Raw genomic sequence first — 17,562 nt, 5'->3', positions numbered from 1 at the left:
AAGTGTGCTTCACCTTTTGTGTCCCCCCATTTCCCCATAGATTGTAAGCTTTCGAGCAGGGCCCTCTCTGGAGGCTACAACATCTAAGGAGGCTATTATGCCACAATGTTAAATCTCCTGATGAACTCCGTCCACTAAAAAGACGGAGAGAAACGCGTCGAGATCTTTTGATGTGAACGTATAGAATGTCTCAAAGCACCTGTCACTGAGAAAAAAAGATAAGTGCTAATATATATGTCTTAAACCCTATTGCTCATATTGAACAAAAAGATCCCTCCAATTGATGATCGGGAATATAGGGCATGTAAGGGTAAGCCGCCGACGAATGGGGGCATTGAAAAAATAAGGATGTACTCCATTGCAAGGTAGGAGCAAGTGGATTGAGGGGAAGTTTTAGTGGAAATATATACCGTATTTTTCGCTTTATAAGACGCACCCCCATATTTGGTGAAGGAATAGAGAATTTTTTAATAAATGGGGTCCGTCTTATAATGCCAGTGTCCGTCTGACAAATCATATAGGGTATATGTCCCTCATAGCTCCCCCCATCCTAAAATTAGCCCTCTGAATCTGGATATGGCCCAGTGATGCCACATGTCCCCTATGTCTGGCACACATCCTCTATGGCTGGCACACGGCCCACTGTGGCTGGCACACGGCCCACTGTGGCTGGCACACGGCCCACTGTGGCGGCACACGGCCCCATGTGGCGGCACACGGCCCCATGTGGCGGCACACGGCCCCATGTGGCTGCACACGGCCCCATGTGGCTGCACACGGCCCCATGTGGCTGCACACGGCCCCATGTGGCTGCAAACGGCCCCATGTGGCTGCAAACGGCCCCATGTGGCTGCAAACGGCCCCATGTGGCGGCACACGGCCCACTATTGCTGGCACATGGCCCCATGTGGCGGCACATGGCCCCATGTGGCGGCACATGGCCTCATGTGGCGGCACACGGCCCCATGTGGCGGCACACGGCCCACTATTGCTGGCACACGGCCCCATGTGGCGGCATACGGCCCCATGTGGCTGCACACGGCCCACTATTGCTGGCACACGGCCCCATGTGGCGGCACACGGCCCCATGTGGCGGCACACGGCCCCATGTGGCGGCACACGGCCCCATGTGGCGGCACACGGCCCCATGTGGCGGCACACGGCCCCATGTGGCGGCACACGGCCCCATGTGGCGGCACACGGCCCCATGTGGAGGCACACGGCCCCATGTGGCTGCACATTGCCCACTATTGCTGGCACATGGCCTCATGTGGCTGCACACGGCCCACTATTGCTGGCACATGGCCCCATGTGGCGGCACACGGCCCACTATTGCTGGCACATGGCCCCATGTGGCGGCACATGGCCCCATGTGGCGGCACATGGCCCCATGTGGCGGCACATGACCCCATGTGGCGGCACAAGGCCCCATGTGGCGGCACAAGGCCCCATGTGGCGGCACACGGCCCCATGTGGCGGCACACGGCCCCATGTGGCGGCACACGGCCCCATGTGGCGGCACACGGCCCCATGTGGCGGCACACGGCCCCATGTGGCGGTACACGGCCCCATGTGGCGGCACACGGCCCCATGTGGTGGCACATGGCCCCATGTTGCGGCACACGGCCCACTATTGCTGGCACACAGCTCCCTGTGTTATATATCGCTCCATGCTGCTGCTTTTAGTAAAATAAACTTTCCTTACCTTCTCCAGCATTGTCCTGTCTGTGTCCCCCTCCTCGGGGTTGATCTCCGGCCTCCTGCATTTCCTGGTTCTCGGCCGGTCATGTGATCGGCACGGCAGAGTGAAATCTCTTGTGCCTTATCACAGCAGCAGGAGGGAGGCCGGGCAGACACGCTGGAGGAGGTGAGTAAAAAGTTTATTATTTTACTATTTGCAGTAGCATGGGGGCCATAGCTAACACGGGGGAGGGGGCATGTGCAATCAAAGAAGGGCGCAGGCAGATATAATATACACTGCTGCCCCAGACCATCGCCGCGGTGCACTTTCAGCACCATGGTGGTGGACAGCGGCTGTGCATATTATATGAGCGGGAGCAGGAGATCAAACGCTGCTGCTCCCAGCTTTCACAAGTCCCCCAGCAGAGCTCCAGAGCTGCCCGCACCTCCCCTGGACTCTGTAGTGTGTGTATATATATATATATATATATATACACCCCCCTCCCTGTATATTCGGATTATAAGACGCACCCCCTACTTTCCCCCAAAATTTGGGGGAACAAAAGTGCGTCTTATAAAGCGAAAAATACGGTATATATAAACTGTCATTCTAAAGCTCCTACTCAGTATGAGGTCATTTTGTACATTCTTATACAGATATACCTCTATAGAAATCAGCTAACTGTGTGCATTGAGACATTAAGTGTTTGGTTGCCTCTAATATAGTTTTTACATGAGTTTTTTACCCTAAATTTAGAAGGGAAAGTAAGGGTGAAGGAAAAGGAGAGCCGCCGAGGAATGGGGGCATTGGTCAAATAAGGATAGACTCCATTGGTAGGCAGGAATATATTCCGAGAGGGTAAGAATAAGGGAAAGGTAACAAAACCCCTTTTACCTCCTTTATCTGTATTGATTATTTAAACTATTTGAGAATTAATCTTATACCCTCATCTCTCTAGTGTCCTATGGAAATTGATTAGGAAACTACTTTGGCAACATTCCCTGTATGAATTTTTTTTTTGTTGTTTTGAGTTTAGCTTTTAAAGTATATTAATAAAATGTAAATTTTAATAACAGGTATATTCTGTTACAACGCTGTATTTTGTATATCCAATCAAAATATTTTTTTTTTCTCTAGAAACGTTTACTGTAGCCGACTTCTTTCCTCCACAAATCCACACTAGAATTCTGGCTTCAAAATGTCACTTTTATAACATTGTAGGCCTACAAATTAAAATACACAATAATTATATGGGATATTTCATTACCTAAGAAACTGTTCAGACCAAAAGCTATTGCATTTGTTTCATACTCAAGTCCCATTGGGGGGATGCATTATTTTCATGGATGTCCATTATCTCAAAATACTCTAAATCTATTCAAAAAACCTTGTCACATTTTTTGTAGACCTTTTATCACAATTTGTGGAGTGTTTTACATTAAAAATATTAGATCTGGGGTCCCCAACCTGTGGCTGGGGAGCCACAGGTGGCTCGCAGACCCATGATATGTGGCACGCGGCTGTCTTCCAGCTTGGTGCCTTAACACCACGTCTAGCAAATAACTATGAACAACAGGTCTTCAGAAGGTGACTTTTGTGAGTAGCCCTGCACAAAAGAGCAGATCTGAATGGTGGTAAGGTAGGAACCCCTGGATCTTTGTATACTGCCTCATTGTGATTTCTGCGGAAAAGCTTTGGCTGTCATTATACCAGTAAATGGGGGCTCAGGGTGTCACTACTGTGAGAGTGGCAGGAGCTGGATGGGGCTTGCTACCTCTCGGAGCTGGAGGGAGCTTGTGACCTCTCGGAGCTGGATGTTGCTCGCGACCTTCTCTCGGAGCTGGATGGGGCTTGAGATATTCTCTCAGAGCTGTATGGGACTCACGATCTTCTCTCAGAGCTGGATGGGGCTTGCTACCTCTCGGAGCTGCAGGGAGTTTGTGACCTCTCGGAGCTGGATGGGGCTTGAGATCTTCTCTCAGAGCTGTATGGGACTCACGATCTTCTCTCAGAGCTGGATGAGGCTCGCAACCTTCTCTTGGAGCTGGAAGGGGCTCACTACATTCTCTTGGAGCTGGATGGGGCTCCCAGGCTTCTCTCTGAGCTGGATGGGGCTTATGACCTTCTTTCGGAGCTAGATGGGGCTCGCGACGCTCTCTGAGCTGAATGTGACTCTCAAGATCGGAAAGATTGGGGTCCTCTGTCTTACATTATTTGGTTTTTTTTTACCTTGGAGAAAAACAAACATAGCAAAATAACTACAATCTTATTTGCACACAGCAATTTTTAGTTATCACAAATTGGTTTAATCATGTTAAAAGAGAAATTTATCAGTAAATGACAGGAATGGCGAGAGTATCGGGCCAGCTGTGCTTGTTTTGGCTCGTGTGGTCCTGAGAAGATTGGCATTATATAGACACTCTTTTCTGCCTAGCACTTAATGTCTATGTATTATTACACACATGAGGAATGCATTTAAGCCATGAAAAGGATCTCTGAGACTATTTACCGTCATTTTCTAATTTCACAGGAAAAGTCATCCATTTTGCAGCATTATTAATAATGTTTTCAGCATTACTGCCAAAATGTCACTTGGATACAGACTCCCACACAGCCCAGTGCCGTGATGTGAGGCCGGTATATGCTTGTCTCCTTAAGTGATTAGTTACCCAGGGATTATCCAAACAAATTACCTCATGTGCAGTGGGTTTTTAAAACCTTATACGTGCAATTTGTAAATCACACTCTTATTGCAGCTATTCTTATTACATAAAAATGGGCATTTACATTTTTTTTTACTAATAGTTACCACAAATCAGAAAGCAACAATATATACTGTGGTGTTGTAGAGGCTGTGGATCGAAGCAAATTAGTCCCACTCTCCAGCGAGGATCGCAATTCAGTTTCCATATTCTAGGCGCACACCTATGGGTCACTTTCAGTTAATTTCAGTATGCTTTAGGGTTTGTGCACTTGACAACTTTTGATACCGGCGTACCTGCATCTTTTTTGAAGCAAAAGATGGTTCAGGAAAATGCCGGCTATGTTTATCCTGAAGGGTCTTTTCTGACGTCTTTTTGGACTTCTTTTGCAGTGCCTTTGTCTCCAGCAGCTTTTTTTTACATTCTATGTATAAATTAGTGGTGGTTCCCAGTAGAAGCTGGCAGTGGAATGGACAGGTCACTTCTTTTAGCCACGTCACGGCCTTGGAAGCCCAAAGCAGTTAGTAGAAGTGACAAAAAAATGCAGTGCTTTTTCAGGCGGGTTCCAGGCTGAATCCCCCTGAAAAAGCTGAAAACACCTTGCGTGCACATGCCTTTATGGGAATAGCCAAGCTTCCTGGATAAAGGCAATACGCAATTATTAAAAATCATGTAAAAAAATATATTTTTGATGTTACCCTGAACTGGGATGGAAAAAAATATAAAATTCTATGTATGTTTGATGCCTTTTACGAGGAGGAGGTGATGCATGAAAAGGCATTTAAAAAATACTATAGCAAGAATTTCCGTGAACTACACGGCCCCGTTAGCATTCGGTATCAGTTTTGCCTGGATTGTTCAATTAATACAATTGTGTAGCCACTTTATAATAAGTTACTAACTTTTTTTAGTAAACAATTACATTTTTTTTGTTTTCATTATACATATTTTTGAGAAAAATGCTATGTACTAATGGAGGTAATAAAATATAGAATATTTTTATAGGATGTTGAAGTCATGGCTATAAGCTCAAAAATTTCAATGCAACTTGTACATTCAATGTGAAGCCTCTGGGGCAGGCGGCAGGGCCATGTCTCTAGCATGTAGGGTAGGGTGGAGGTACTAATGATTTGGTTCAAGGTAAAATCGAGCTGGTCATCGATTCCAGAGTGTCTTGAAGAGCAAAGTTCAGCTTTTGTCTCATCTGGGTAGGATATAAAAGTGTGAAAAATTGTGAAAATGGGTAAAATAGGTAAAAAGCATTGATTGGTCTTACGCTTAGGGTATGCTCACGCTTGCGTATAAAACGGATGAGTTCAATGTAAGAAGAAAAATTGCTTTGCTCTCGGACCAATGTAATTCAATAAGCCAATGCAGATCTGCTATTTTTTTTTCTCATTATTTGGCGTGAGGAAAAAATTGCATGAAACTGTATATGGTCTGATAAAATGGCCGAAACTCGTTAGTGGGTGAAAAAAAAAACGGACAGCACACGGACCAGTCAAGTAGCATCCGTTTTCTATGGATACATTCAGGGCTGTGGAGTCGGGAAGCCAAACCTTCGACTCCGACTCCGACTCCTCAAATTCTCTTGCACCGACTCCGACTCCGGCTCCGACTCCGGCTCCGACTCCGGCTCCGGTGTGAAGATGTAATTTACCCTCTCACTGTATATGCTGTGATACTATGTCATGATATGCATATTTCCCTGGTTGTATTAGTTGTAATTCATGTATTTCCTTGGGGGAGCTACTGGTCTCAATGTGTCTCTCTCATACAATTGTAGTCTTGGCATCTAATGTGATTATGTAAATAGCCTGTCCTCTTCTTTCCAGAGTTGTGTATCTAATCTGTAATTGAATTGGCCAGTGAAGGAATAGTCATTGTTCTGCAAGCAGGGGATCCCTTCATCTACTGTGGCTGGCAGACATATTGGAGCCCTGTGATGGACCAAACCATTGATGATAGGATGTGTGACCCCCACCCCCTGAACATGGTGGGCTGGTCAAGGAGCACAGACAATGCATTTCCCTTTTTGTAACTTCAGAGTGAGCTGAAACTTGAAGGGAGCAGGAGCTTCAGCCTGTGTGGCTGTGGACACGGACGGAGCTAGGCCTGTGTGGCGGCCCGTGGGATTGTGTGGAACTCTTTGGACTACTGTAAGGACGATTGCTTTGTAATCCGGTCCGAGGATTGTCGGGAAGGGCCCCCGAATCTGTTTTACGTGGACTTATCGTGTGCTGTTCCAGTGTTCTTGTGAATAAACCTGTTGGATCGTTCCTCGGCCTGTTGTCTCTCCTTGCTCTGCTGTACACCCCGTCACAAACTGGTTGGCAGCGCTGGGATCAGAGCAGAAGGAATGGAGGACAATGGCTCAACATCAGGAACCAGCACTGCAGAGTACAAGACCTGGACTTTGGGGAGCCTGCAATCAAAGGCCCGTGAAGTAGGAGTTCGTTTCAAAGGACTCTCCAAGGAGCAGCTGATTGAGGCGCTAGAAGGAGTCTGCTCGCAAAATGACGTGGAGGAAGGATCCTCACAGCAAAGGGAGGAAAGACGGGAGCTGGAGGTAAATACCCAAAAAAGTCAATGGATTGTGTGGTACAAGGAAAAGATGGCACTGCTTGGAGATGAGGCCACCATAGAAGATAAGAGGGAGGCCATGCGTGGAGCTGAAGAGAAGGAGCGCAGGATGGAGGAGATGGCATTGCTGGATAAGCAGCTCGCTGTGGAAGCCGCGAGAGGTTCCAGACAGACTGTAACCCCAGCACCCATCATGAGGGAACTTCCCAGAGTGTCCCGCAAAGACTTCAAGCAGTTTAATGAGGCTGCTGGTGACATTGAGGGCTTCTTCCAGGACTTTGAGCATCAGTGTCGATTAATGGAAGTCCCAGAAAGGGAGCGCGTCCGGCATCTGGTTGGGCTCCTAGAGGGGGGAGCTGCTGAAGCCTATAGAGCTATGGACCCTCGGTGGAACTGTGAGTATGCGGAGATTAAACAGACTATTCTAGAACATTATGCTGTGACCCCAGACACTTACAGGACTCAGTTCCGTGCTTTAGCCTGTGATGGGGAAGTGTCTTTTAAGATATATGCTCATAGACTCAAACAAATATGTAATCGCTGGCTGGAGGCAGAGGAGGCCTTATCTTGGCAGACCTTCCTGCAGGTCATCCTAAAAGAACAATTCTTTGCCCAGTGCCCCGCTGAGATCCGGGAATGGGTGCGTGAGAGAAAACCAGCGACAGTGGAGGAAGCTGCTGCTCTCGCTGATGAGGTGCTCACCATCAAGCCTCAGTGGAGGATTCTGTTGGAGGATGGAGAGACGCCTAACAGCTCCACAACACCGGATGCCCCCAGTTATTCTGTCCCCATTGTTCCCCGTTCCTCTAAGCCACCACATGTTGATACCCGTGTTAATGTGCCTCCAGTTGCTTCTACTGCACTTTCTGGAATACGCCGGGGAGAGGAAGTAACAGAGCGCAGGTGTTATGTTTGTAGGCATCCCGGGCATTTGCAGGCCTCATGCCCAGCCAGGCCATGGAGGAATCATCCTCAAACCCCTACAGCACCTTCAGGTGGGAGCCGGCCTCCAAGTTCCCCTACCCCTTACCCAAGAGGACGCCTTGGATGGAGGAAGACCCAGCTCAGATGCTATCAATGTGGACAGCCAGGGCATCGGCAAGTCTCCTGCCCAGCTGTTCAAATGAGGACTGATCCTGCACCCAATCGGATTGTTAATTATTTACAGCCCAGTGCCATGGAGGAAGATGTGGCACCGTTATGTGAGGACTAGCCTAGTGACTCAGCCCCCCATGTTGCACCACCAGGAGTTTACGGGGTGCGACCCGCAGTTATGACGACTTCTGCTCATCGAGGTAAGCACTTGCAGGAGGTTGTGCTGGATGGACAGAGACTTGTTGGATTTTGTGACTCGGGTGCTTTCCTCACACTGGCTGATCCCCGAGTGGTTCGGCCTGAGGCAATCCATAGAGGACCTGGGATTGTTATTGAACTGGCTGGTGGACAATGGAGGACTATTCCCACAGCCACTGTGGATCTGAACTTTGGTTTTGGGGTCAAGCGATGTGTGGTTGGGGTGATGGGTGGTCTGCCTGCAGCTGTTCTCCTGGGCAATGATGTGGGAGAGCTACGATGCCAATTCGTGGCTGCATGAAGCCACATGTAAGTAACGCTCTGCCTGTGTGTACTTAACCAGTGACCTGTAGAGGTCCCTAGTACGTACACAAGTTGGGAGGGGGAGGGATTGTGAAGATGTAATTTACCCTCTCACTGTATATGCTGTGATACTATGTCATGATATGCATATTTCCCTGGTTGTATTAGTTGTAATTCATGTATTTCCTTGGGGGAGCTACTGGTCTCAATGTGTCTCTCTCATACAATTGTAGTCTTGGCATCTAATGTGATTATGTAAATAGCCTGTCCTCTTCTTTCCAGAGTTGTGTATCTAATCTGTAATTGAATTGGCCAGTGAAGGAATAGTCATTGTTCTGCACAGCAGGGGATCCCTTCATCTACTGTGGCTGGCAGACATATTGGAGCCCTGTGATGGACCAAACCATTGATGATAGGATGTGTGACCCCCACCCCCTGAACATGGTGGGCTGGTCAAGGAGCACAGACAATGCATTTCCCTTTTTGTAACTTCAGAGTGAGCTGAAACTTGAAGGGAGCAGGAGCTTCAGCCTGTGTGGCTGTGGACACGGACGGAGCTAGGCCTGTGTGGCGGCCCGTGGGATTGTGTGGAACTCTTTGGACTACTGTAAGGACGATTGCTTTGTAATCCGGTCCGAGGATTGTCGGGAAGGGCCCCCGAATCTGTTTTACGTGGACTTATCGTGTGCTATTCCAGTGTTCTTGTGAATAAACCTGTTGGATCGTTCCTCGGCCTGTTGTCTCTCCTTGCTCTGCTGTACACCCCGTCACATCCGGCTCCTACATATATTGCTTAGTTAGGTGAAAAATTTATTGTAGTACATGAATATGTGTATGTGAACATCAGACATTTAATAATTTTTATGATACGATAATCAAGATATTTGGATAGAACATAAAATATATTTATTGGAATACAACTTTAGAACACAAAAAACTGTAATAAATTGTAAATATGTAATACACTATGTAATATACAGTAGATTACATATATATCTTGTGTGTGTATATACACTGTGTGTATATATATATATATATATATATATATATATATATATATATATATATATATATATATTACATATTTACAATTTATTAGTTTTTTGTGTTCTAAAGTTGTATTCCAATAAATATTTTATGTTCTATCCAAATATCTTGATTATTGTATCATAAAAACAATTAAATGTCTGATGTTCACATTGTACTACAATAAATTTTTCACTTAAATATACGCATTATACTAAATGTTATTATTTAGTAAAATATTCAGCACATTCTGCATTGCACTCCTGTCCCCAATTTATTATATATTTTAGGAGTCGGAGTCGGTGCATTTTATACCGACTCCGACTCCGACTCCGACTCCACCAAAATGAGCTCCGACTCCGACTCCACGACTCCGACTCCGACTCCACAGCCCTGGATACATTACCATTCTGTAGGATATAACACTGTAAATGATTCTTGAGTAATCTCTGCTGAGGAAAAAGAATGCATTGCATACGGATGGCACATGAGAAAAAAATTGTACACTCACAAATCATTTGCATGATGTATGCTTAACACTTGTCCAACGTTTCTGGATGAAAGTTGGACTGATTTTTTTTTCTACGCAAGTGTGAACTTACCCTTAAGAAGAGAATATTAAATTGGGTTTTCTAATAAGGTTCAGGTAGTGATGGAACATTCTTGCTTGTGAGAGGGCAATAGAACACTCAAACCACACTGGTTATCCTAATGTTTTGTGTTGTGTAAAGTCAGAATATGGCGCTGAACTCCTAAGGGTGGATCAGTAGTAAATAATGGAGAATATCCACAAGCTACAATGCAGGGTTAACTCTAATATGAAGAAACTGTAGGCAATTACTGAGACTGGATGAAGATTGTGGCACCAGGCTGGGGAGACGAGCCATAACACACGGGCATGGATGGTCTTACTAAAGATTTAGGAAGTTAGGGCAGGTAGGTTGCATATCGCTACTGCGGTCATACTCTTCTTGCATTGTAGATCAGTTAATGGAGACCACAAACTTTGCCAAAACTAAATTTATTCTCTGTGTATTTACTAGTAGATGAGACTACAGATGTTAGGGTTACTCTGTAAACATTATCTCACCTGTTATATTCTCAAACCAGTTACTCAACTTTTTATTCGCTGGATTCTAATTTGTTTTCATTGACTGTTCCCCAAAGGTGGTCCGGTTGAGAAAGTTGGCTCAGCAAGTCTCCAATTGTAAGCAATGCATTGAACGCTCCACATCTCTCATCTCCCAAGCAGAGCAATCTCTAAAGGAGGCAGATCACGCTCGCTTCCTCCAGTCAGCAAAAAGCATCACTGAAAGGTAAAGGGATTTTATTTCATTTTCTACTTTAATCAAAAACTATTTTCAGCTTCAATATAAGCAACTATGAGGCAACATTCTTTTTTCCTACTTCACCAGTGCTTGTCAGGCTTGGTCATGTGTCGAAATGACAGATTATTGCCTTGGGCGCATAAGCAAAGACAGGCAGAAACCATACTGAACTATAGTATATACACAGATAAACATTTTTTCAGCATAAAATATCATTATGTCTATTTGTATTACAGTTGACGACTACTTGTGGTAGCAGATGATAGATGGTGTACTGTTTCCAGTCTGAATCTTTTGTCTCCCACTTTAACATGGCCACCATTTATTTCTAGTCTACAACAGAAACTGAGTCTGATTTAGTTTAATGCAGTAACATGTTTGTAAGCCAAGATATTTTGGAAAGTTTTATGGCATATGTGTACAATTTATCAAGAAACCGTTCCCAGGAATTTTAGAGTTGGCCTTCAAAGTCACCAGACTTGGCTCTCCAACGTATTGTTTTCAAGATGAGCGAAATAGATATCAGCAGGGGAGACTTAGAAGGTTTTCATCATAGGAAGCTTGAAATTTATTGTAAAATCTAGTCTTAAATTATATCCTTGCCCTTTTTTTATTACATATTTGTGGGTGAGAGAGGACAAACATTTCGAGTTATGTATGAAGAAATGTTAAGTGGGGAAATTAGTGAAAGAGGAAAAGTGATAGGCTTTTTTACATAATCATTGGCTGAACAGGTGTAAAAATGCTAGCAACTGGATGACAAGGTGGCAACACACTCAACCTTTGCGTAGGCTTAAAGATCATTATTTCATTGTCAACATGAACTTATAGAGAAAACGGTACTCACCAGTTCTTGCTGTGCAGGGAATCCTTTATTTAAATGTGGAGGTTACATTCATGGGGCTGGCGGGGAGGGAGCGGACCACCCGACACGTCAGATGACGGTCGTTTTGTACTCTCTCTCAGTGCTTCAGCTGAAAGTAATAGTAGTAGTAAGTGCGAAACGGCCGTCGTCTGACGTGTCGGGTGGTCCGCTCCCTCCCCGCCAGCCCCATGAATGTAACCTCCACATTTAAATAAAGAATTCCCTGCACAGCAAGAACTGGTGAGTGCCGTTTTCTCTACAAGTTCATGTGGATATATCTTTTCTAAAATGAGCACCCCAGAGCAGCACAGATATCTGCCTGTTTGCTATGGACATTGACTACACGGAATGAGAATAAGTGTGTGGAGCAGTGCCCCAGATTCTTCTCTAACCTTCTGATATTTCATTGTCAACGATCGCAGTAATGATGGTTTTTCCTTATAGCTTATGGACATGACAGCCACATGTTATTAGAAGTGAAACGAGTGCTAATCCTTATTCTATGCCACCAATTGTCGCTCATTAGAGGCAGATTATTTGCCTATGTAGAGACTCTGAAAATATTTGTCACAGAGTATTAAGGGTTTGTCCATTACTAAGACAACCCCTTTTGATTCAACATGTTTCCATAGGATAAAATAAAAAAAAAAACTATACTGACCTCCGCGGCTGGTGTGGTTCTAGCGGTGTAGGAGCCCACGCAATGTTGTGGCATCACTCGAGCCCAGCATCCAATCAGTGCCGGCTTCTGTTTCGCTGCCTTCCTGTTGGATTACCTTATTTGTTCGAAGGTGGAGAGACAGAAGCCAGCGCTGATTGGTCTCAGGGCTCACATGACATCACAACATCACATGAGCCCTGGCTTTTTTATTTTACCTGGGGGAATCGTGGAATCAGAAGGGGTTGTCCTAGTAGTGGACAAGCCCTTTAAGCTGAACAATCACATTAATAATTCCCCAAAGAACAAACATTGTCATTGCAGGTTTATGGTAAAAAGGAGACATCATTGTTATCTACCAAAGAAATTGTCTCGCTGACTCCCAAATCAACAATTAGTGAGGCTAAAGGGGTTGTTAAAAGTTTATTCCCAAAATCAGTTATCCCCTAACCATAGGATAGGGAAGATCTCCGTGATCGCTGGCGTTCCAATTGCTTGGGACCCCCTGAAATTCTGACATTGGTGCTTCGGAAACCAGTGCAAGAACATCTTAAATGGAGTGGTGATGCCTATATGTACTTGACCTTTTCTAATTCATCATCTTTGGTAATGCAGAAGAAAGCCAAGCGATGTACTTCACTTTTTGCATCAGCCCCATTAACAATAGATGGATCAGAGGCTGAGTATGAGCATATCCGCTCAATGGGCTATGGGCAGTAGCTCCTTAGTCTGTGGGCTAAACCTGCAACCACCATCACCCCATTTACTACAGTACCACACTCAGCCTATGCTGTTTCTGGTACAATAAAAGGGCCACTTCTTTTTTTTAATTAACATCTTGACAATGACAACTGATTAACCTCTCTTAATGGTTACAAGGCCTTGCTTTTACCCGATGTTCAGTTTATTGAAATTAAAGCGGCTGTCCAGACTTATGATACTGGGGATCTATCTTTAGGATGGGTCATAATGATCACATATGCTATTTACATCTCTGAAGCCATCCAGATGCAACCAGTGAACAGTGAAATACAACTGGATATGAGTTGAACAACTGTTTTCGGTAAAATCCACTACAATGGAGCGGTGATCTACTGAACAGTGTACTGATTACATCCACCCTACACTGTAGCTGAAAATGCCTCATGTGTGGTGCCGGGTGCCGGAGGCCCACCAATTGGATAGAGACGATCTTTCTTCAGGATATGTCATTAATATTATATTATAGATAATCTTGCATAAAAACAAATGCAGAGAATAAGTATTAATATTTTTCATGTCCACCAATCTGTGTACTTACAACTTTTTTTTTTTTGTGGGAGAATAAAAAGCTGAAATTTGATTTGATTAGGGCACCATTGAGAGTTTTTATACATGAGGCCTGTCTGGTGATATCTAATCACTCCACATCTGTGGGCTCATGCCGTGGAGGCAGATATACTAAGACCTGTACGTGCCCAGTGCCCACCTCAAAGTGTATGCCATATTCATGGGCCCCAGAAGAACACTGTTAGGTTCATTGATTTCTGCTTGGGGTTTATTATTGCTTCCTCTTTGCATACATGTCTTCATGCTTTCTCACACTAAGATGGTGTTCTGAAATATTTTCTGTATCTGCGGAAAATCCAGTCCTGGCGTATTATAAGATACCTTCTTGTTTGAGCTTCTGCTAAAACTTTTGTTTCTGTGTTTTTAGAGTTTCCATGGCAACTGCATCCTCTCAAGTGCTGATTCCCGAGATTAATCTGAATGACACGTTTGACACATTCGCACTGGATTTTTCCAGAGAGAAGAAGCTGTTAGAATGTCTTGATTATCTCACAGGTAACGCGGCGGCCAGCAGATACAATGAAATCATTCCTATGACAATCGCTGATCATGATTCACTCCATTACACATTTCCTCAACACAAGGACATTCGTGTTCTTGCAGTTCTCATCCTCTATTTTTTTTTTTTATCATGGAAAGCTGTATTGTATGTAGGGTACAGAACATTGGCCCTGTGATTGTAGCAGATTCTCATTCAGTAATGCATGTAGCATTATCCATGACGTGTAATCCTATAGCAATACTCAGCCTTTGAGATCTTTAGCTTTCTATTACTATTAGCAGAATTATAAATAATTTAAAGGTTAAAAGTTCAAAGTGAAGTCATTATTGAACCTACAATATGTATAGAGAACAAATATTAAGTGCTATGTCAGATAAAAAAAATAACCTGTTTTTTTTCTCTGAAACAGCCATAACTCTTCTGCCTTGGGCTGTGTTTTGTGTTTCAGCATAATACTATTCTCCTACATTAAATTTTTTTAGTAAGATTAACTCCCCTACACCTAAAACCAAATGCAAATTTTTGAAATGTAAATCTTTGAACAGTTTTACATCTTCTATCTGTTGCTGCATTGCTGAGAAATCAAGATTTTTAATCCATATGCAAAAGACGCGCTAAGTGCTTTTGGCATGACCTCCCCAGGCTGTTTCACTGTCTAGCACAAGCCTCTGTAGCTTTATTGATAGGTCAATGTCTGAGTTACTTGCCTGACATCACGCACACTGAGCTATCAATCGAGCTAAAGAGGCTGGTCCTGGTAAAAAAAAACTTGGAGAGGCAGAAAATTCTTCATTTACATATCATTCCTAAAGCTAATTTCTTGGGAATGCAGCAACAGAGAAAAGAAATAAAGATGTCAATGTATTAACATTTTAAAAACTAGTATCCCCATATACAATTGAAACAAGAAGTTTATATACACTATCTAAAAAGACACATCTGCATGTTTTCTCAATATCTGACATTAAATCAGATTAAACCTTTCCTGTTTCAGGTCAATTAGGAACCAAAATTATTTATATTTGCCAAATACCAGAATAATGAGAGGGAGAGAGAATGATTTAAGGCATTTTTATTACTTTCTGCAAAGTCAATAAAAAAAAGTAGAAAAGTAATAAAAATGTCTTAAAACATTCTCTCTCTCATTATTCTGGCTTTTGGCAAATATAAATAATTTTGGTTCCTAATTGACCTGAAACGGGAAAAGTTTATTCTGATTTCATGTCAGATAGTGAGAAAACCATGCAGATGTGTCTGTTTAGTGTATGTTAACGTCTGGTATCAACTGTATGTGGTTTGTTGGGGTTGTATGGGGTTGATCTTACCGAGGTGCAGAATTAGACACAGGCAATAGACAAGAGTGGTGTTGTTTTTGATAAATAAAAGCAAACCTTTACACTGCCTTTTCCGTACAGTAGATTATGATTATTACCATTTACTTTTTCACTTCCAAATGAATATTAGCTAAGTTTTTCTCTACCATTTATACACACAGTATGAGGCTACTACGTGTTCTCCACCGTTGCTGCCTTTTGTCATGTCATATTGCAGTATGTAGAAAAATATATTTGTGCAGGATCCAGGAGCTTATAGGTTGATCCAGACAAGCGAAGTGGAGATTACAAATAATTAAAATGTCTGACTATCCTATGAATAACATGGAGTTCACATCTGTGGTAACAGGTTTCCAACTATGTAGAAAATCTTCATAATACATATCATTCTAAGCGTTTCCTGACCTCTGTTACATATATCCAGCTGACGTTGGAAGGGCTTGTATGGAGCAGGCTCAGGAGCTGATCTCTACATGCTCAGAGGGAGAAAGCTGTACAGTGAAGGATGTATTTGATCCCTTGCTGATTTTGTAAGTTTGCCCAAAGACATGAACAGTCTATAATTTTAAGGGTAAATTAATTTTAACAGTGAGAGATAGAATATCCAAAATAAAATCCAGAAATAACACTGTATAAATTCTATAAATGTATTTGTATTTTGCAGAGAGAAATAAGTATTTGATCCCTCTGGCAAACAAGACTTAATACTTGGTGGCAAAACCCTTGTTGACAAGCACGGCACTCAGACTTTTTTTTGTAGTTGATGATGAGGTTTGTGCACATGTCAAGAGGAATTTTGGTCCACTCCTCTTTGCAGATCATCTCTAAATCATTAAGTTTTTGAGGCTGTCGCTTGGCAACTCAGAGCTTCAGCTCCTCCATAAGTTTTCTATGGGATTAAGGTGTAGAGACTGGCTAGGCCACTCCATGACATTAATGTGCTTCTTTTTGAGCCACTCCTTTGTTGCCTTGGCTACATGTTTTGGGTTATTGTCGTGCTGGAAGACCCAGCCATGACCCATTTTTAATGTCCTGGTGGAGAGTAGGAGGTTGTCACTCAGTATTTTACAGTACATTGCTCCATGCATTCTCTCATTGATGCGGTGAAGTAGTCCTGTGCCCTTACCCGAGAAACACCTCCAAAACATAATGTCTCCACCTCTATGCTTGACAGTACAGATGGTGTTCTTTGGGTGTTAGGCAGCATTTCTCTTCCTCCAAACACGGCGAGTTGAGTTAAGGCCAATGAGCTCAATTTTTGTCTCATCTGACAACAGCACCTTCTCCCAATCATTCTCAGAATCATCCAGATGTTCATTGGCAAACTTCAGACGGGCTTGCACATGTGCCTTCTAGAGCAGTGAGACTTTGTTGGCACTGCAGAATGTTAATCAATTACAGCATAATGTGTTACCAATGGTTTTCTTGGTGACAGTGGTCCCAGCTGCCTTGAGATCATTAACAAGTTCCTCCCGTGTAGTTTTAGGCTGATCTCTCACCTTCCTTATGATCCTGGATACCTCATGAGGTGAGATTTTGCATGGAGCCCCAGATCAATGTCGACTCACACTCATTTTGTATTTGTTCCATTTTCTTACTATTGCACTAACAGTTGTCTCCTTCTGACCTAGCATCTTACTTATAGTTTTGTAGCCCATTCCAGCCTTGTGCAGGTATATGATCTTGTCCCTGATATCATTAGAAAGCTCTTTGGTCTTGCCCATGTTGTAGAGGTGAGAGTCTGACTGAGTCTGTGGGCAGGAGTCTTTTATACAGGTGACAATTTAAGACAGCTGTATTTAATGCAAGTAACAAGTTGATAGGGAGCGTTTAAATAGTCTGTAGGAGCCAGAACTCTTAATGGTTGGTAGGGGATCAAATACTTATTTCTCTCTGCGAAATGCAAATAAATTAATATAATTTATACAATGTGATTTTCTGGATTTTATTTTGGATAT

At 43.5% G+C, this 17,562-nt stretch overlaps 1 protein-coding gene across 5 annotated transcripts in view; it reads left to right on the top strand.

The window, feature by feature from the left end:
• The window catches only part of MID1 (midline 1), a 637,342-nt gene that overhangs the window by 562,549 nt on the left and 57,231 nt on the right, over window positions 1-17,562 (top strand). For all 5 annotated transcript variants that reach the window (XM_075335497.1, XM_075335499.1, XM_075335498.1 and 2 more), the window contains exons 5-6: window positions 10,756-10,904; window positions 14,136-14,263. In XM_075335497.1, coding sequence (XP_075191612.1) covers window positions 10,756-10,904; window positions 14,136-14,263 — 277 coding nt within the window. The remainder of the gene's footprint in view (window positions 1-10,755; window positions 10,905-14,135; window positions 14,264-17,562) is intronic.

This window comes from Anomaloglossus baeobatrachus, chromosome 2 (genome assembly GCF_048569485.1).
Source record: "Anomaloglossus baeobatrachus isolate aAnoBae1 chromosome 2, aAnoBae1.hap1, whole genome shotgun sequence".
NCBI classification, from domain to species: domain Eukaryota; kingdom Metazoa; phylum Chordata; class Amphibia; order Anura; family Aromobatidae; genus Anomaloglossus; species Anomaloglossus baeobatrachus.
This window is presented reverse-complemented; position numbering and strand designations above follow the sequence as displayed.